This window comes from Propithecus coquereli, unplaced genomic scaffold, assembly GCF_000956105.1.
Source record: "Propithecus coquereli isolate 6110/MARCELLA unplaced genomic scaffold, Pcoq_1.0 Scaffold30, whole genome shotgun sequence".
Lineage (NCBI taxonomy): Eukaryota > Metazoa > Chordata > Mammalia > Primates > Indriidae > Propithecus > Propithecus coquereli.
In genome coordinates, this window is record NW_012148619.1 from 9,544,321 (window position 1) to 9,562,508 (window position 18,188).

The window sequence follows — 18,188 nt, forward strand, 5'->3', positions numbered from 1 at the left end:
TCCATAATAAACCTGCCCTATCTAGAGCTCCTGGGTCTGCACCTCACAATTTAGTAGTTAATTGTATAAGCAGTTATATAACCGTTAAATCATTATTGTATGTCTTTCTGTCAGATCCTATGCTAGGAGTTGCAGGTACAGTGTTTTAGTCTAGAAAGATGTTCTAGAGTATCCTGCTCAGGATAGTTTCTTGACTTGAAAGAGGAATTTCCTAAATAGAAATTTCATGAGGCAGACCAGGCCTGGTAACTACATTTCTAGGCCTGAAGATCAAGTTTGATTTTAGGCCCACCACTTACTAGCTCTTTGATCTTCGGCAAATTACTTTAATTCTCTTTGTCCAGAACAATGTTGAGGGAAATCTTTCCCCCACATCCTGTATTTCCACAAGGGTACTTTCTAAAAAGGAACACTATCAAAGGACTATTCTAGACCCTTATCTTGTCCCCATTCCTTGCTCCTTTCTGTGAAAAGACAAGAGATCTGGCGTCTTCTGGACTGTATATAGCATGTGAACCAAAGCAGTGGACCACTGCACTGAAATTGAGGCTAACCCTGTATTTTGATTCCCATTGGCAGTTTACTTCTATTCTATTCTCAATTCAAAATCCCAAGGGGAGGAGGTATATGATTACCAGAAATATATAATGGTAAGTTTTTCAAAGTTGCATGAGATATGGTCCTTATCCCAAAGAACTAAGTTTGCTTTTTTCGTCTCACATATTTTAGTATTAACTCTACAATTAAATTGTAAACTCTTCGAAAGCAAAAATATGTCTCCTCCATTGTCTTAGTCCCCATAGCACATAGCTGACTGCTGGGCACATAGTAGGTGGCCCTGTAGGTATTTGCTAAGTGATTCAACATGTCTTGCTCACATGGAAAAGAGATATTTCAGCATTGTTGTTATCAGCAAGGAAGGCGTTTAGAATGGAAAATCAGTTCTAGCTAAGTATCTATAAATGAGTTATGGTTTCCAATGTATGTGCCCAGAAGCTCACCAAGATTGAACTCTTCATGGGTTCTTTGTCTTGCTTTTATGGGTCATACATGCTAAGAGGATAGCAAATCAGATATTATAATCTTTTGCTCTACATTGAACAATACCTGGGCCAAAAGCATCCTCTCCTCTTCATTCCCTCTTTTGGGAATGCCCCTTTGTGCAAATGTCAGTTACAGCATGTATTATATTGTCGGTTTAAGTGTCTAGCCCATGCTCCATACCCCCTCTAACAGTGATGTCCCCAAAGAGAGAGATTCTGTTTCATTCATTTTGGTGTCTCCAGTGCCTGTGCACAGAGAATGTCTGTCAAATGAACAAATAGTTAAAAAGTAAATTTTAGAAAGAGGCTAAATCATAGTCATCTTAAGCTGCAAGTCTGATTACCTGAAATCTAAAAGAAAGGGTTTCAGAGATAACCTAGACACAGAAATTTGGGTGACCTCTGTAGCTCTGAAGGGAGAAGAGGCAGGAATAAAGCTTAAAAAATTTATAAGTTTTTTTTTCCCCACCATGGAATAAACATAGTCTATAGTTGAGTTCTCTTCCCGTGAGGGAATGACAGAAACACAGCTGGCTTTGATCTTCAGCTTCAACTGACTAACCGGCACTCTGCTGATGAAACAGGAGCTTGTATCTCTGCCCCAACATACACTTTGGAGATAGTCACTCATTGTCCCTGTGTTCACGTAAACATTTTCTTAAGAATTGTTTTTGATCTTGTGAACCTCTAAGTAAACGATTAACCATGTAAAATTGACCATTTGGGGTAATACTGAAACACCTCTCTTGAGGGCTGTTGGCAAGTGGAAGTGTGCCCACCTCCATGGCTCTCTGCTTTTCTTATCATACTTGAAAATCAGTGATGATTTAAACTTGGGATAATCACTTAACAAATCCATTAAGAATTACCAAACTAATATTCCCACTTTTCATGAAGCAACCTTAAAAATGATTTCCCTAAAGCAAAGTACCTCTCAACTTGGTAGGTTATTAATTAACCTTTGTTGAATAAACAAATGAAAAATTAACTAAAATATAACACATTTTTAATTCTTAATCAGAGGCAGTTTAAGCCTTTTGTGCAAGAGGAGGCCCTGACTTGAAATAACATAGTAAACCTCCTAGAGAAATTTCTGCAGTGAAACATGGTCTGCTATGAAACATGAAGCTGGAGCTAAGGAGGACATCATATTTGGCCCAAAGTGGCCTCAGAGCTTCTCAACCTGGGGCCTAAAGTCAAGATGCCTCATTTCATTAAGAGGTGGTCCCTGAGTGTACACCAATTAGACTACTTAGACCCCCCTGGAACCAGGCACCCTGCACAGGGGCCTTGCCTAATCAAAATAGGAGTACTTTACTTGCTTTTTCTGAGTTCCAAATAACTGGTTTCCTAACCCAGTGTCTGGATAGCAGCACCAAGTTGGAACACCTTCTCTGAACTTGCTCATGTGGTTATTTCCAGCCTTTTGGAATGTTTCACTTCAGGAAGGTAAGGAAAGCAGCCTTTGAATGTTCGTGATGAGTTTAACATTATGATTCAGCTTTGACCATCCATTTAATGGGAGATCTGTTTTCCAGATGACTGTACATATGGAGATGAGAAGTTTGCTGAGTTTTACTTTTTGCCGTTTTACAGAGTGCTTTTTCATTCAGTCTCTAAATGTGGGGTAAAAGGTCCTCTAGGGAGCATTTTCAGAAGTGTTTGAAGTTTGCATTTCATTTTGGAGGTAAGTTGGAGGCCTACCTGTGTGTGACAGGCACATATCTCCAACAACTATACTGATCACCAGGAATAAGGGCCATCCTTTTGGGTTATCATACAATGTTGATCTCGCACTCATGTTCAAGTCTGTATCCTTATAGTTTGCTCCCAGATACGTCTCCCTGATTTCCCTAGTAGTCTTTACAGAATTTGCAGTATGTTCAATTGCAGATGACCACATATTAACCACATCTTCCACTTTGCATCAGCCTGCTCTTGTTTTTTGGTTTATATTTAGATTTTATCTTTTGGAAGTTTCCTCTTCTTTCCACTATCTCACTATCCCACGTACTGGGTCCCATTCCCCTCCTGTGTTTGCCCATGGTCACCCCTCAGGCTTGTGTTGTGTTTTATAAAAATTGTTTGTAGAATTGCCCTTTACAGTTTACAAAGTCCTTTTCCATCTATTAACAATCCCTGGTATGATGCTGAGAATCAGGCAGGGTGGGTATACTTACCCTCATTGTATCACAGAGGTGAGGCAGCATGTTCACCCATGAATATGTCTAATTTGTTGGTAAACAGTGGTCAAATATCAGCCATTTCATAGGGTCAACTTAATAGAAAGTTAGGCAAGAGTAGAACTCAGGTCTGCAGCCCACAGACCCAGGGACTGTCCTCCATACCCACTTCTTCCACCTCGAACTAGTTTTTTCCAGGGAAGTGTCCCCCAAACTGAGATGGCACCCACCAGACTTCTTAATTGTCATCACCACCAGGACACACACAAGCAAAGGAAACCTCTGGAATATCTGTTGCATCAGAGCATTGTGGGAGATGGTTTGGAGCCAAAAGTGAAGCCACTGGGCTAAACATTTTTACTTACATTGGTTATTTTTTATTTAATTTTTCGATAGTTAATTTGTAGTATTCAAAAATCAAAATAGTATTAAAAAGAAGCTGAGGGGTCTTGCTCTACGTGTTCCTCACTCACCTGTTTCCCCCAACACATACCATCAGTGGACTATCATTTGTATTACTTTCTTGTGAATCCTTTGTAGTGTGTTTTATATAAATACAGGTAAATGTGAATATGTGTTATTATTTTCCCCCATTTTTTCGATTAGATTTTTTTTTTTTTTTTAGACAGAGTCTTGGTCTGTTGCCCGGGCTAGAGTGCCATAGCATCAGCCTAGCTCACAGTAACCTCAAACTCCCGGGCTTAAGCAATCCTTCTACCTCAGCCTCCCGAGCAGCCGGGACTACAGGTATGCACCACCATGTCTGGCTAATTTTTTTTATTTTTAGTAGAGACGGGGTCTCGCTCTTGCTCAGGCTGGTCTCAAACTCCTGAGCTCAAGCAATCCTCCCACCTCGACCTCCCAGAGTGCTAGGATTATAGGCATGAGCCACAGTGCCCAGCAATTTTCCCCCATTTTTTAAACAAAAGATAGCATGCTGTATATTATACATTGTTTGGCACCTTGTTTTTATTGCTTACCAATATATTCCAAAGAGCTTTCCATTTTAGTATATGGAGAAATATTCTTTACAGTTCCATAGATTCTAAGTATATGCTATAGTTTATCTACTTTCCTGTAGCTAGAAATACTAAAAATAATACTATTTTTAGTATTTTTGCTATTATATACATTGTTGCAATTAATAGCCTTGTATATACTTCATTTTGTACATGTGTACCTACATCTGTACATTTATTGCCAGAAGCAGAATTGCTGGGTCAGCAGGAAAATTCATTTATATTTCGATAGGTATTGCCTAATTGTCCTGCAAAGGACTTGGACTGTTTTTACCTCCACCATTAGTGGATGAGAATACCTGTTTCTCTATAGCCTCGCCAAACAGAGTGTGTGAAATGAGATGAGAAATGGGAGGCAAACTTCTAAATGAAGACTCAGCCTTTTACCTTGTCTCTAGTTTGCAATGGGAATACTACACAGTTCCAAGAGCTGGTGCAGGCATCAGTTCCAATGGAAATAGTGCCTCACCACAGCCATGGGCTTGTGCCAGTACTAGTGACACACATGGAAGGGACCCATGTTGCCACCAGCAGAATTTTCTGTCATGGAAAGTTAAGGATGCATTCATTATTCACCTAACTAGTAATGCCAGATCTAAAGAACACAGCGGTGTTTTGTTAGAACAGAAAGGGAAATTATTCCACCACAATGCACTAATGTATCAGGCTTTCAGTGCCCTTTTCTCAACTGTTAACATTTTTCCAGGAACTGAGTTCAAGAGATGTATCTGAAATCACAGAGGAAGTCTTGCTAAGCTTGGAACTTTCATATCCAAGGGATACATTTTTGAGGAATGATTTTGTACTTTCCCAAGATTTGTAATTAAGTAATAAGTACTTTATAAGATAAAACTGCCAAAATGTAGTATGAACATTGAACTATGATGTGATACTGGTAGATTTCTTCCTTAAAGTTGCCAGGCAGTTTCCTGCATTAGACAAACAGGGCATCATATAAAAACACCATGATTTATGGCCTAGATAACATCTCCACGTTTTACAAGGTATACATTCCAGGTCATCCTCATATAACTCTTTACCATTCTCTTTAGAAAGATTGATTCTCAGTCTTACCTTTCTCTGAGGACAGAAGAAATCTCTTTCAGGTCTACTGCATAGAAAAGTGTGGTAAGTGGAGCCAGGCAAAGTGATTATTCCATCCAAATGGACATTCTTTTTGTTTGTTTGTTTGTTTTTGATAGAATTGTTGATCGGACCACTTTTTAGGGGAAAGCCACTCCTTTTCCCTTTTACAGAACAGTTGCACTTGGATAGTTGCATTGATGACTGTATCTGGTCTACACGAGATCTTTCTGGGGCATATGGATGGACAGCCAAAGGCTAGCTGACACACCAATGACAAATATACATTTTCTTTTGCAAATAATGCCAGCGAAGGCTTCCACAACAGGCATTTCCAGTTTTATTCTCAGGCTCCTTGCAGCTGCTTCTCTAAAAGTCTGCTCTCTTCCAAGGGCTGATTAGGGCCAGGAGTAGGGTGTTGTCCTTTGTACCTTCTTCATCTAACCCACCACTCACATTCAGAATGTCAGCCCAGATATATGTTTTGCATCAACTCAGTGTGGCTGTGGGGTCCAATCACCTTTGTCATTTGTGCCCAGGGCCTCCAGGTACCACTTTGGTGGGAGAGAATCCATTCCATGACCCTCATTCCTTTGGCTGTTTTGACTCTTTTACTCTTGTTGGCACAATCTGTGAGCGTCTGATGCTCTATCCATGCTGGACCATCTGTTCTGCTGTCTTTGTGGTCTTAACCAGTTATCTGAATTACTCCTTGAGAATAAATTTGAGATTGTCTTGCCATACCTTTCTTTTCACTCGCAGCTCAGGCCCTCAGCTATATCCCTGAAGAACAGGACACATAGATGGGTCGCAAGTGGGGTGGTGTAGGGTATCAGACCACAAGACTTTGAGGGGATTAGGTTTGAGGGCTAAAAAGAAAGATTTTAGGTCACAATTGTTTTTTTAAAAGGCACATCGACACTTGGGCCTCTATTGAAAACTCTTACTCAAGTAGAGTTGACAGAGGAGTATTTGGTAGTTGTGGTTACTGGTCTGAAAAACATGTGGTTCTATTCCAACACCCCAAGAGATAGTCTCAGGGAAAAATGTTCTGACATCTCAAACATATTACCTTCATGCATAGTTTGTTGATACTTTGTGGGAATAATTCAATATTTGGAAAAGGGTAGTAATGAAGAAACATTAGGGTTATATTAACCTCTGTGGAATTAGTATATAAAGAAACTGCTAATCAGAAATGACCATATGGTACTTTGCTTATATAAATAAGAAACTGGTACATAGGGTCTGCAGGATATCTCTGCCAAGTAGACCTCTTTCAAAATAGAAGACACCCCATCCATACCTGACCCAATATGGAGAGAAGCATGGCAAGCCAGCCTGGTTTCCTCTTCCATCTCTACCACATGCCTCGTGTATAGCCTTTGGTAATTTACTGAATCTCTGAACCTCAATTTCCTCAGCTGTAAACGGTGGATAATCAAATTATCTACTTCATAGTTAATAAATGTTAGCTTTTTTTTTTTTTTTTTGAGCTTGCTCTGTCTCCCGGGCTAGCATACAGTAGGGTCATCAAAGCTCATGCAACCTCAAACTCCCAGGCTCAAGCAATCCTCCTGCCTCAGCCTCCTGAGTAGCTGAGAGCTACAGGTGCATGTCACCACACCCAGCTAAATTTTCTATTTTTTGTAGAGATGTGGTCTTGCTCTTGCTCATACTGGTCTCGAACTCTTGGTCTCAAGCAATCTAGCCTTGGCCTTCCAGAATGCTAGGATTACAGATGTGAGTAACCACATCTGACCAGCTATTAGGCTGGTGCAAAAGTAATTGTGGTTTTGGACCATGACTTTTAAATCATTATAACTAGGCTCAAAACATCTTTATCAATCAAAATAGGAACTATTACAATCAACACATTTTTGTCAATGAGAAGTAAGTTTGTTTATTTTTGTAGCATAAAAATTCAGGATTCCACAAACTCTTGGAAAGCATTTTCTGCATCCTGTTTTTGGAAGTGTTTTCCCTGCAAAAAGTTGTCAAGAAGCTTGAAGAAGTGGTAGTTGGTTGGCGAGAGGTAAATACGATGGAAGAGGATAAACTCCGTAGCCCAGTTCGTTGAACTTTTGAATCATTGGTTGTGCAACGTGCAGTCAGGCATTGTCATGGAGAAGAATTGGGCCCTTTCTGTTGACCAATGCCAGCTGCAGGCATTGCAGTTTTCGGTGCATCTCATCCATTTGCTGAGCAGACTTCTCAGATGTAATGGTTTCGCCGAGAGTCAGAAAGCTATGGTGTCAGACCGGCAGCAGACCACCAAACAGTGACCATGACCTTTTTTTTGGTGCAAGTTTAGCTTTGGGAAGTGCTTCGGAGCTGCTTCTCGGTCCAACCACTGAGCTGGTCATCATTGGTTATTGTATAAAATCCACTTTTTGTTGCACATCACAATCCAATCGAGAAATGGTTTGTTGTTTTTGCATACAAGAAGAGGACACTTCAAAAAGACAATTTTTTTTGATTTTCAGTCAGCTCATGAGGCACCCACTTATCAAGCTTTTTCACCTTTCCAGTTTGCTTCAAATGCTGAATGACCACAGAATGGCTGACATTGAGTTCTTTGGCAACTTCTCATATAGTTGTAAGAGGATCAGCTTTAATGATTGTTCCCAATTGGTCGTTGTCAACTTCCAATGGCCGGACACTGCTCTCCTCATCTTCAAGGCTCTTGTCTCCTTTGCAAAACTTCTTGAACCACCACTGCACTGTACGTTTGTTAGCAGTTCCTGGGCCAAATGCGTTGTTGATGTTTCAAATTGTCTCTGCTGTTGTATGACCCATTTTTAACTCAAATAAGAAAATCTCTTGAATTTGCTTTTTGTCTAACATCATTTCCACAGTCTAAAATAAATATAAAATAAACAGCAAATAATAAGTCATTAGCAAAACAACATAAAGCGAGAAATGTACATTAAAACGATGTATAACATGACCACATTTATTTAAGAATGTATTCCAATATCAAAAAGCAAATTTCAGCAATGCTAAAACCACGGTTACTTTTGCACCAACCTAATATTATTTTTTAAATCATGTTTAATTCAAAGAGAAGCTTGATATTATTTATCATTTATCTAGCTGCCCAGAGCATCTTCCAAAGATCTCACCCATCTACCACCACTGACAACAATATAGTACTGTATTTATTTATAGATACTGTGTAAAAATACAGTCCCTGTCATGTGCTTAGATTAAATATATTGGTATTTGAGTTTGTATGTCATCTGTAGGAATCAATGTTTAGTGAAAAGGGTGGAGACAAACAGATGTTCTCCCAGTCCTGTTATTCATGGAACCACAGAAGTGAATGTTTCCATATAGGTATATTCTGATGGTTTAAATTATGTGGGCATTTTCTGGCCAGCCATATGGATCTTTTGTTATCTAAGATGTTCGTATTTTCCCTTTTATTTTATAGTACCTCTGGAGCACAGCCAGTTTCTTGAATAGGGCCTACATGGCTCATTATCTTGAATAGGGCCCGGAAACTGCCTTACTTGTGCTGTTCAGATGAACAGTGACACTCCGAAGAGTTGGGAGCTGGGCTACAGCAGTGGGCAGGAGAACATATTCAATTATTTTTCCTCCTCTATTAAGCTATAAACAATGAGCACTTTCCTGTGCTTTACAGTAAGTAATTAAAAGAAATTATAGAGTTGGATGTAAAAATAACCTGAAGGACAAGTGGATGTGTGGAGCCACCAGTTTTCTCCATGTGCGCACAAGGTTAATCCTCATTGCTGTTCAGAGCATTGAGTTTCTACAGAAAGGGTTGCGTGTCCTCACTTGTTTTGGCATCTGCCCACACGCTTCTGTGTGGTATGACTATACGTCTCAGGAGGAGGGCTGTGGTGTGTGCCTCCGCGCTTCAGTGGAATTTAACAAACCGATCCCCGAAAATGGTCTCATAAAGGTGAGCAACACAGAGCTAATAGCCTTCTCTTGCTAATTTTATCTTTTCCCCAGGATTTCTTGATAGTAGTTCAAAAAGGAACGTTATTCTTTTGTCTCTAGAGGCAACTTAACTTTCCAGTTTCTTCCCCCACCTGTTTTCTCCTCTCTTGCTTTTTAAAATTTAAAGTTCTATGTACTTCAGAGGATAAGGTCTAATCCAGTGAGGTCCCTTCATCAGGTGAAAATTATCCATCCCATGCTCATTTTAGCCCTTGCTGGGTTAATGACATTGAAGCTTGCCAGCTTGGTCCTAAGATGGGTTTAATTATGTACAGATATTCTTTCTGTGATAGAAATTGCTCAGGTAACTAATTAACCGCAAGAATACACTAGCTATGGAAAATTTCGGGAGCACCATCTGTGGAAAAACTGGGAAGGGCGTCCCTTTACCACAGCTTTGGGGTCCATTAAGAGAGTGGTTGTGAGGTGACAGTGTCTAGTGGGGTGTTGGCTCTCAGCTGTCAGAATTACCATGGCGACTCATGGCAGGAACTCGGGTTGTCTAGCAATACTCTAAAACTGACCTGTTGATTAAAAGTTGCCAATTCTGAAGAAAGAAACGGAAATAAGACAGACTGGTCTTAACTTTCTTTCTCTTTCTCTCTCTCTCTTTTTAAAAAATTGTGATTGTTCTGGCATATTCCCAATCCCCACATAATGGCAAACTTCTTTTCTTACAAGGGGGATTCTCTTTATCTTTGGGTCTGAGAGTTACTGCATGTTCTTCCCCTTAGGGACAAAGAATGCAGTTGCGTCACCCTTGCATTTTTGGTTTATTTATGTTTTTGGTACAGAGCATGCTGATTCGTGGATGCAGGGACTTGGAAGACTGTGCCCTGCGTGGCTCTTACAACATCCCCTGTTAGTAGGTGTGCCTTGTGTATAACTTGGAGGAGGCAGTCCCTTAGCTGTGTTGACATCTGTACTTTTCAATGTGCAGCTGAAGGTGGAACCCAACCATACTTGAGATACCACCTAGGAAAGTAGGCTATGTGTCATCTCAGCCCCACCCATTTGTAAATGATTTAACAACAGCACTATCAGGCTTCCAGTGAGAGTCGTTTGCATTTAGACTGGTGAACTTGGTGACTTCCTGGTGTTTGGAAACTAGCAATCTTTATAGTGCTTTGTAAAAAAGCTGAACCGTGGACCAGTCTCCAGTTCTGTTCACAGAACTGCCCCCATCAACTAACTCCCTCACAATGTTCAACTCAAAAAATTTTACATTTTTCTCTGGAATTTTTTTTTTTTTAACCATTTAGGGTATTTCATTCTTGAAGCAAATGATCCCAAATATTGGACACCAACTGAAAGATTGGGTCACCTGCTGGGAACCTTAGGGGCTTTTGATGCTTGATACTTACACTAATAATAATGTATTTTAAGATTTTGTTGCTGTTGCTGCTGTTGTTTTATCTTATGAGTTGTTTTGTTTAAATTTCCTGGTACTTGGTAGGAGAGAGCTGGATCTGTTGGCTTCAGGACAAGTCTAGAAATAAGAAATCTGCCATTGAGTGAGTGAGTCAGTTCTCCCTGCCTCTGTCTCAGTTTCACCATTTCAGGACAGAAAGAACTCACAAGGACCAGAGACATCCATCTGAAAATAATATTAGTATGCCTGGAAATCTACTACCTGCTACAGCTGGTCATATCATTTGTAGTATGATTTGGGTGAGTGATATTAGGCTGTGTTAAGTGATCAGGGAGGCCAGTTATGGTTGCAGTTGCCTTGTAGCATTTAGGTAAAAATTAACGACTGAGTAGAAGTCCAGATTTAGGTCAATAGTACTCTATAAACATTTATAGGAATCCTACACTTTATGACATAACCACAATAGTGGAAAAGCCAGTTGACATAAAGGGAACTCATATTTTACTTAATACCATCACAAAAGCAAAGATGAATTTCCCACATAAATATCCCCATAAAACAAGTTGAACCAAAGAGAGAAGATGACAGGTAACCCCATGGCATGCTGAGAAAGTACCATAATACTTACGTTGACTTTAACCTTTTCATTCCCTTATCTTAAGCAGCTTCCTGTCTCTTTATCATTTAGTGTAGTGCTTCTAAACTTTAATAAGTATATGAATCACCTTGAACTATATGTATCTTGTTGAAATGCAGGTTCTGACTGAGTGGGTGGGGTGGGGGAGAAGAGCAGGGGGCAGTTGAGATTTCTGCATTTCTGATAAGCTCCCAGGTTACGCTAAAGCTGCTGATCATCTCACTCTTTGAGAAATAAGATTTCACTTTATTTCAGCCTGTGGAAGTTTACCTCATACTTATGTTACCTAAAACTCTAATTTCAGACCCCATAAATTTCTCCTTTTGTTAGAATATTTTTAGTAACAAATTTTAATTGTATTAATATACATAATTTATAAATGTAGCACTCAAAAAACTATCTGAAGTTTGAGACTTTAGGTTGCATAAAATTAATTTCATATTTGAAATTTTTCTATAAATTTCAAAGTCTTTATATATATTTAAATACAGTGCAAATGCCTACCTGTGTTATAATGACATTTGTTTTTCTAGCTCTCTATTTATCATTTTCAGAGTCATGATCCCATTACAGGAGATTTTCCCCTACATGATTTCACAGTAGTTATAGAACATCTGTCATTAAATGTGATACTTACTTGATAATTTTTCCAGGTTCTTCATTACAAAATGGGTCACTGAGACTTCATGGAACCAATTGGCATTATCTTCTTAATTAATGTCACTGTCTACCATGTATGGGAATTTGGTAAATAATACATTGTTTTTGATAACTCAGTAGTTAGAACATTGTTAAATCTAAACTTTACTTTAGTGAATTGTAATGCATCCCACCTAAAATTCTAACAAAAACAGAATCCTAATTAAAGAGGTTAAACTTTTTAATTGTATGTCAAATGCCATTTGGGTCCTATAAACTAAAAAATAGTAGTTTTATAGTACATTATAAAGTATTTTCAGACAAGCTCATTTGATATGCAGATGGCTTGGGTATGCTTGATGCTAAGACTTCTGTATTATAGACTAGAGGTGTGTGCTATTGGGGCAGTATTGCTCTGTGACAAGGAAGTAGAGAAGGAGGGCAAGGCCCAGATGGGACTGGGTTTCAGGTGCCTCTAGTTTTCAGGGAGACTTCATCAGTTACAGCAAAATAGTCGGTTTCCTAGGGCAATAATGGTAGAAGCACTTAGAACCCTTTGGATGGTAGCAGCTATGCCTGGGGTCAGGATGCCAAGTAGGATGTTCTCTGCCTGGATCTGGTCCTTGTGCAGGGCATTATTTATCCCGTATTCCAAATTCATGACATCATTTCAGCTCACTTTAACTATACACGTATACTGCTCTTACTTTAATTGCACCTTCCTAAATACTAGACAAATATTACCAGCACAAAGAGTTATTCAGTGTGTTGGGGGAACCTAGTTTGTGCATGCTACTGTACAAATTGCTCTAGGTGGTAATTCAAGGAAGAATACCCAATCCCTATCCTTATGGAGCATGTGGTCTAGTTTTACTCTTGAAGAGGGGTAGACCTCCTGCCAGTAGAAAAAGGCTTATTTTTTCAGGGATAGGTTGAGGAATAGTGGGAGGTAACAGAGGACCAGAGCTATGTACTTTCTATCAAAGATGCATATATAAATTTATCTATCAGATTGATGATTCAGGAGAATATACAGTTTTTTCTCATGGTATAATAGTTACAGGTGTGCATCACTCTGGGCATGAAGTAAGAATCAGCAATCTCGCTGGCACTCTTAGTGAGTTTAAATAATGTCTGCAAGTGTCACTTAACACCATGGGCATACTGGGGGATCAGAGGGTCCTCTGCTATGAAGGACTATGTTTTGTAGGCAGTGTATTTGGATACTAGGACAGAAACTACATTATGGTTAAAAACTACATTTTAAAAGGCACTTCCTTCCAAGCTTTTTAATATCTGCAATATTAGATATGTCAGGTATCATTTACTAAAATATTTATTAGTTTTAATTGAATGGCCATCCAGATAAGTAGGTGAGTATCTGTAATGATCATTACATTTTTTTCCATTTTATTTATGGATTTCAACTACCAATTATTTTCTTTGAGGAATTCGTATGGGGGTTTTTGTGGTGGGTGGTTTTTTATTTGTTTGTTTAGTCTTCTTGGCTAAGCAGTATGTATATAATGGGAAAATAATGTAGAGAAATGGAACAAACTAGTCCCTGTAGTAGAAGGCCTAGTTTCCTTTGGCACCTGGAGTTCTGACCTTGTTCTATCAGGGGAACCACAGCGAGTGGATGAGTTGATTAAAAACTCTGGTCCTCTTTCCTCCTGTACGAAATGAGGATAATTATAGTTGCCTGCACCTCTAGGGTCCTATGAGTCTTAATTACTTAATATTTGCAAAGTGTTCAGAGATCTTTCAATTAAAAGTGCTGAACAGTGGAATCAAAGTTCAGTGTAATTATAATTGGAATGAAAGTTTGTGGTCTCACCTTCACTCTACCTCTGTCCTATTCTTCCTGCCAACCCAGACATCACCGATGGTTACTACTCAACTCTGCACACTTCTCTTTAACTGCTTTTCTTTTTGTAACCCACTTCAGCCTATAAATTCATTAATCGATTAATATATTAATTGATTAATTTAAAAGATATATCCAGGCCTTTAACCCCACACTTGTGTAACTAATATTGTTTTTAAAGCTCAGTAATCACTAAGAATAAAAGCAGTCAATTAATTAGTTTCTTCCAGTCTATCCTTCTTTTGAATCCTCCAGTAAACTGGTCTTCTTGCAACATTCCCCTGCTCTGAAACTCTCATTAGTTCTTCAGTATCCATATGCTGACATCCACAGCCTTTAGCATTACCTTCAGAGCTTTCCAAAATCTGGCAATCACTCAATCTTATTTCTCACTATTACTGTTCTAAAACTCTTCTCCCCGGACATGCACTCCATGCCTTCCCACCTCTGTGCCATTAATCAAGCTGCCATTCACCCATAGGTATCTTTTCTGGGTACATTCAAACCCTTTCCAATCTTCTTCACGAAACATGCTTTCATTCTCTAGCTGGAAGTAATTTCTTTCTACTTACAGAATTTTATTCATACATTTCCTGGATTGTTTCTACCTTCATATTCTAGTTACATAAATGTCTTACTTCCCTCCTAGACAGTAAGACTGGAAAGTAGACTTCAGCTCTTATGGATGAATGAACAAGAGGGAGGCTAATGTACGGATGTAGTGAACTGGATGCAAATTAAAGATTTTATTGATTTGTAAGATTTCATTAAGGTGGTCCCTTAATTGGTTTGCATAATATATGTTAGAAATTAAATATTAATTGATAGTTTCTTCAACATTACCATTATCGTTGTTGCTTATAGGACTGTCTAAAATGAGCAGTCATATCTTTAAACTATATTTTCTTTCATTACAAAACACAAAGGGGCTGGGAACAACAAAATTTTGCATTTTTTTTCCCTACATTCCTGGATTGCCCATATTGTTGTTTGGTTCTTCTTCTCAGCTTTGGCCATGGAAACTTCATTCTAACAGGCCAAAATTTTTGCAAAGATTTCTCTCAGAAGAAGACTGTATTGTCTGAAATTCCATCCACTGAAGTAATCAAGGCTTCAAGTTGAAGGGTCTTAGAGGTCATGATTAATCCAGTCCAATGAAGTAGTATCTTAATTGGTGCTGCCTTTAGAAAGTTGGGCTCCAGGATACACATCACTGTAGGATGCCGTGTCCACATTTTATAAGCTCCCTCATTGTCATAGCTTCTGTGCTTCCCGCAGTTAATGTTCTAAAAATGGCAGCATGTCCTGATGGTAAGAGCTTGAATCAGGAGACAGGTGACCTACTCGCTTTATGACATTTGACAGGTTATTTAACCTCTCTGAAGTGTAATTGCCTCATCTGTGTAATAGGAATAATAATACCCATCCTGTCTCCTTATAAAAATCAAATTAGATGATGCTTGTGAATGTTCTATAGTCTCTTAGACAAAGTGTAAGGGGAGCATTTGAATGTCATGGACATTTTTTCTGATTGAATGTTTAAGACTTGTGAGTCATGCTTAAAAGTAAATTTTATATCAACTTCTTTGATTTTTTTTTTCAGTCCTATGTATTATATTGAATTTTCTAAGAGTGGAGCTAAGAAAACCTTCCTAGCATTTTATAGATGTGGTTGAGTTGATTGCTTTAAGCCTTGGAGCAGAATTAGACAGCATCAATGAATTTATGCAGTATAAATAGATATATAGACTAATGATCTACTTAGCAATATTGCACAACCACTTTATCTTTTGTGTAATAAAGACTCATCAGAAGGGTGAAAATGAAGAATTGTTGTGGAAGCTTTTATTTCATCTTTTATGATTTTCTAATGCAGTATATAAAATTACTCATTGATGAGCTTGGCAGAATAAGAAAATGGAAGTTAAAAGACTGAAAATTCCAAATTTTAATATTATTATTATCATTATTACTACTACTGACTACTTTCCAAGTATTCTATTGATCTGCTAGAAATGGAGCTGCACAGGAAGAAGTAGGACAGTTAGTATGTTGAAGTATAATTTACTTTTTAATTATTCAAGTAAAGTTTTACCCTATTAGAGGCACTCAAGAAATTGCTCATGGCTGATAACTGCTATCTGTCACATTCCTTTCAGCTTATATTATAATTTGGGGTCAATATAGTCTATACTTTACTTAGGAATTTCAGTGAGTTCACTGATGCTTTCCAAACGAAAAGGCTCCCCATAAAAATTATGTCAGAACTGTCTTTTCTCTTAGTTTAATAAACCCATTCATAAGTTTCTACCAACTACTACTATTACATTTTCCTGTGTTAAGCATTACGGGTGATGAGACATAATCCATTCCTTCAAAGAGCTTATCTTTCAACTGAGGACTGACCATAATTACCGAATACAGTTAACAATGAGTAGGGAAGAAAATACTAAATAAGATATAATGTGGAATGGTAGAGAAGGAAGGTAGTATGTGTTGGGGTAATTAGAGAAGGTGGCTTGATGCTTGAACTGGACTATGAGGGATAAAAAAGATTTAGCAAGGAGAGAGATAGAGAGAAGACTTTGCCAGAAGAATGGGGCAAGTCACTTCCAGGCAATAATGTGTACAGGGCTCTGGTCTGATCAGAGCAGAAATGATGAAGCATTCAGTAATACGGGAAAGTGAAGCATTGAGTAATAACGAGAAAGTTAGCTAAGAAGGGTGAGGCCAGATTTTGGAGGGTGTTTAATACCAGGTAGAAGAGGTTAGATTTGATCTGATGGAACAAAAAAGCCATTGCAAGTTTTTGTATGAAACAATAATAAGATGAGAATGGTTAGTCAGGAGGCGGTCATCAGAGTTGAATGGAGCAGAAGGAGTGTCCAGTACAGCAGCGGGACATTGTAGTCACCAAATGAGATGGTGAGGGCTGAGCCAAGCTTGTGGCAATGGGGTGGAGAAAAAGGGATGAATGAGGAGAAGTGTTTTAGAGGAAAAATTAGCAGGACATCTTTACTGACTGGATTTGAAGGTTATGCAAGAAATGTATTGTCAAACTTGATTCCAAGATTTCTACTTTATGCCTGGCTGGTTCAGATTTGAGGAATGCCCATGTTTGGACTTCAGAATGAAAGCTAAGTAATATTTATTCAGATGTTAATTGTTCATCTGAAATGTTTGCTTGTGGATCTGATGAGAAAATGATATATAAAGCATTAATTACCTTTCTAATCAAAAAGTTATCAATAAAGAGATAAATGAGACCAGTGAAAGGCAGGATAAACTTCTTGAAGCCAAGTATAGAAAAAGGTATCACTAAAAGATTCATTACTATAACAGTGATAACAAAACAATTTTCCAACCTTGTAGTTTAAGATGCCTCATTACCTTGGCCATTTTAAGCAGTTAGTGTGGGCACTTAGTAAATACTTACTAAACTTAATATATTTCATTAATTCTAAGATGTACCTTTTTTTCATATGTTAAAATCTCTCAGGTTGGCTTGTGTCTTACAGTTGATGTTATCTTGTTGTTTTTGTTGGCTATATAGCAGTCACTACATAATTGTCACTATCTTAATTTATTTTGCTTATTTTTCTATTTTACACATGCATAAAAGTTATGTATGATAAGAGGTGTCCAAATAAGTCTAAAAGAATTCCTTTGGTAAGTATACAATAAAAGTTCTAAGTGATAAAGCAATACTTCGGCTGCATTTTTTTTTCTCTCAGTGGTACATAAAATGTTGTGTTTTATAATGATGGTATCTTAGATTTGATGAAATGTGGCATTAAAAGATAGCTGGTCACAGAAAATCTCTACCAATCTGACACAGACAGCTAAAGTACTCTAAATTTGTATCCTTTTGTCAACCTAAGTAGGAGGTGCCCCCTTGGATTGTTTTAATTTGGCCTGGGAATATTAGGAGAAAGATACATCCATTCAATGACGTATCATCTGCCAGGAATAGAATTCTCCGTGGAGGATCCATTTCTTTGATAATGCAAAATCCAAAACATTCACAAAAATTTAGAAATTAACAGAATGGACATCTGTATTTTATTCAAACCAATTTGTCCTTCCTAATCTCTGACCACCGAGCGATTCAAGCAGTTCTGAGCATGGTTGCTATTCATGCAAAGTGAGAGTGAATCTAAAGGAAATTTGTTTGTGTTTAGGGATGGTAATAAAGTCTCTTAGTGATAGAAAATGTTATCTCTTATAAAAATGAAGATCAGAAACATTTGATTTTCAATACCAGAGTTTTTGACCATTTTCTGCCTTCTGATCTATTGACTAGAGGTAGGTTGCCTTTGCATTCAGTGACACTTCATGGACAGAAACAGTCCATTTTCCTAATTACTTGCACA

The 18,188-nt window shown here is 38.2% G+C and overlaps 1 protein-coding gene across 12 annotated transcripts in view; it reads left to right on the top strand.

Annotated features, from left to right (window-relative positions):
- BDNF (brain-derived neurotrophic factor) overlaps positions 1 to 18,188 on the top strand; it is a 57,321-nt gene that overhangs the window by 33,919 nt on the left and 5,214 nt on the right. Inside the window, exons 2-3 of one of the 12 annotated variants that reach the window (XM_012649562.1) lie at positions 8,978 to 9,259; positions 17,997 to 18,120. The exons of 10 other annotated variants lie outside the window; for them this stretch is intronic. Coding sequence is in view for 1 of the 2 variants with exons in the window: in XM_012649556.1 (XP_012505010.1) it covers positions 9,035 to 9,259 (225 nt within the window). In the remaining variant the exon portion in view is untranslated. The remainder of the gene's footprint in view (positions 1 to 8,977; positions 9,260 to 17,996; positions 18,121 to 18,188) is intronic. One more of the 12 variants, XM_012649556.1, reaches the window with a different exon arrangement.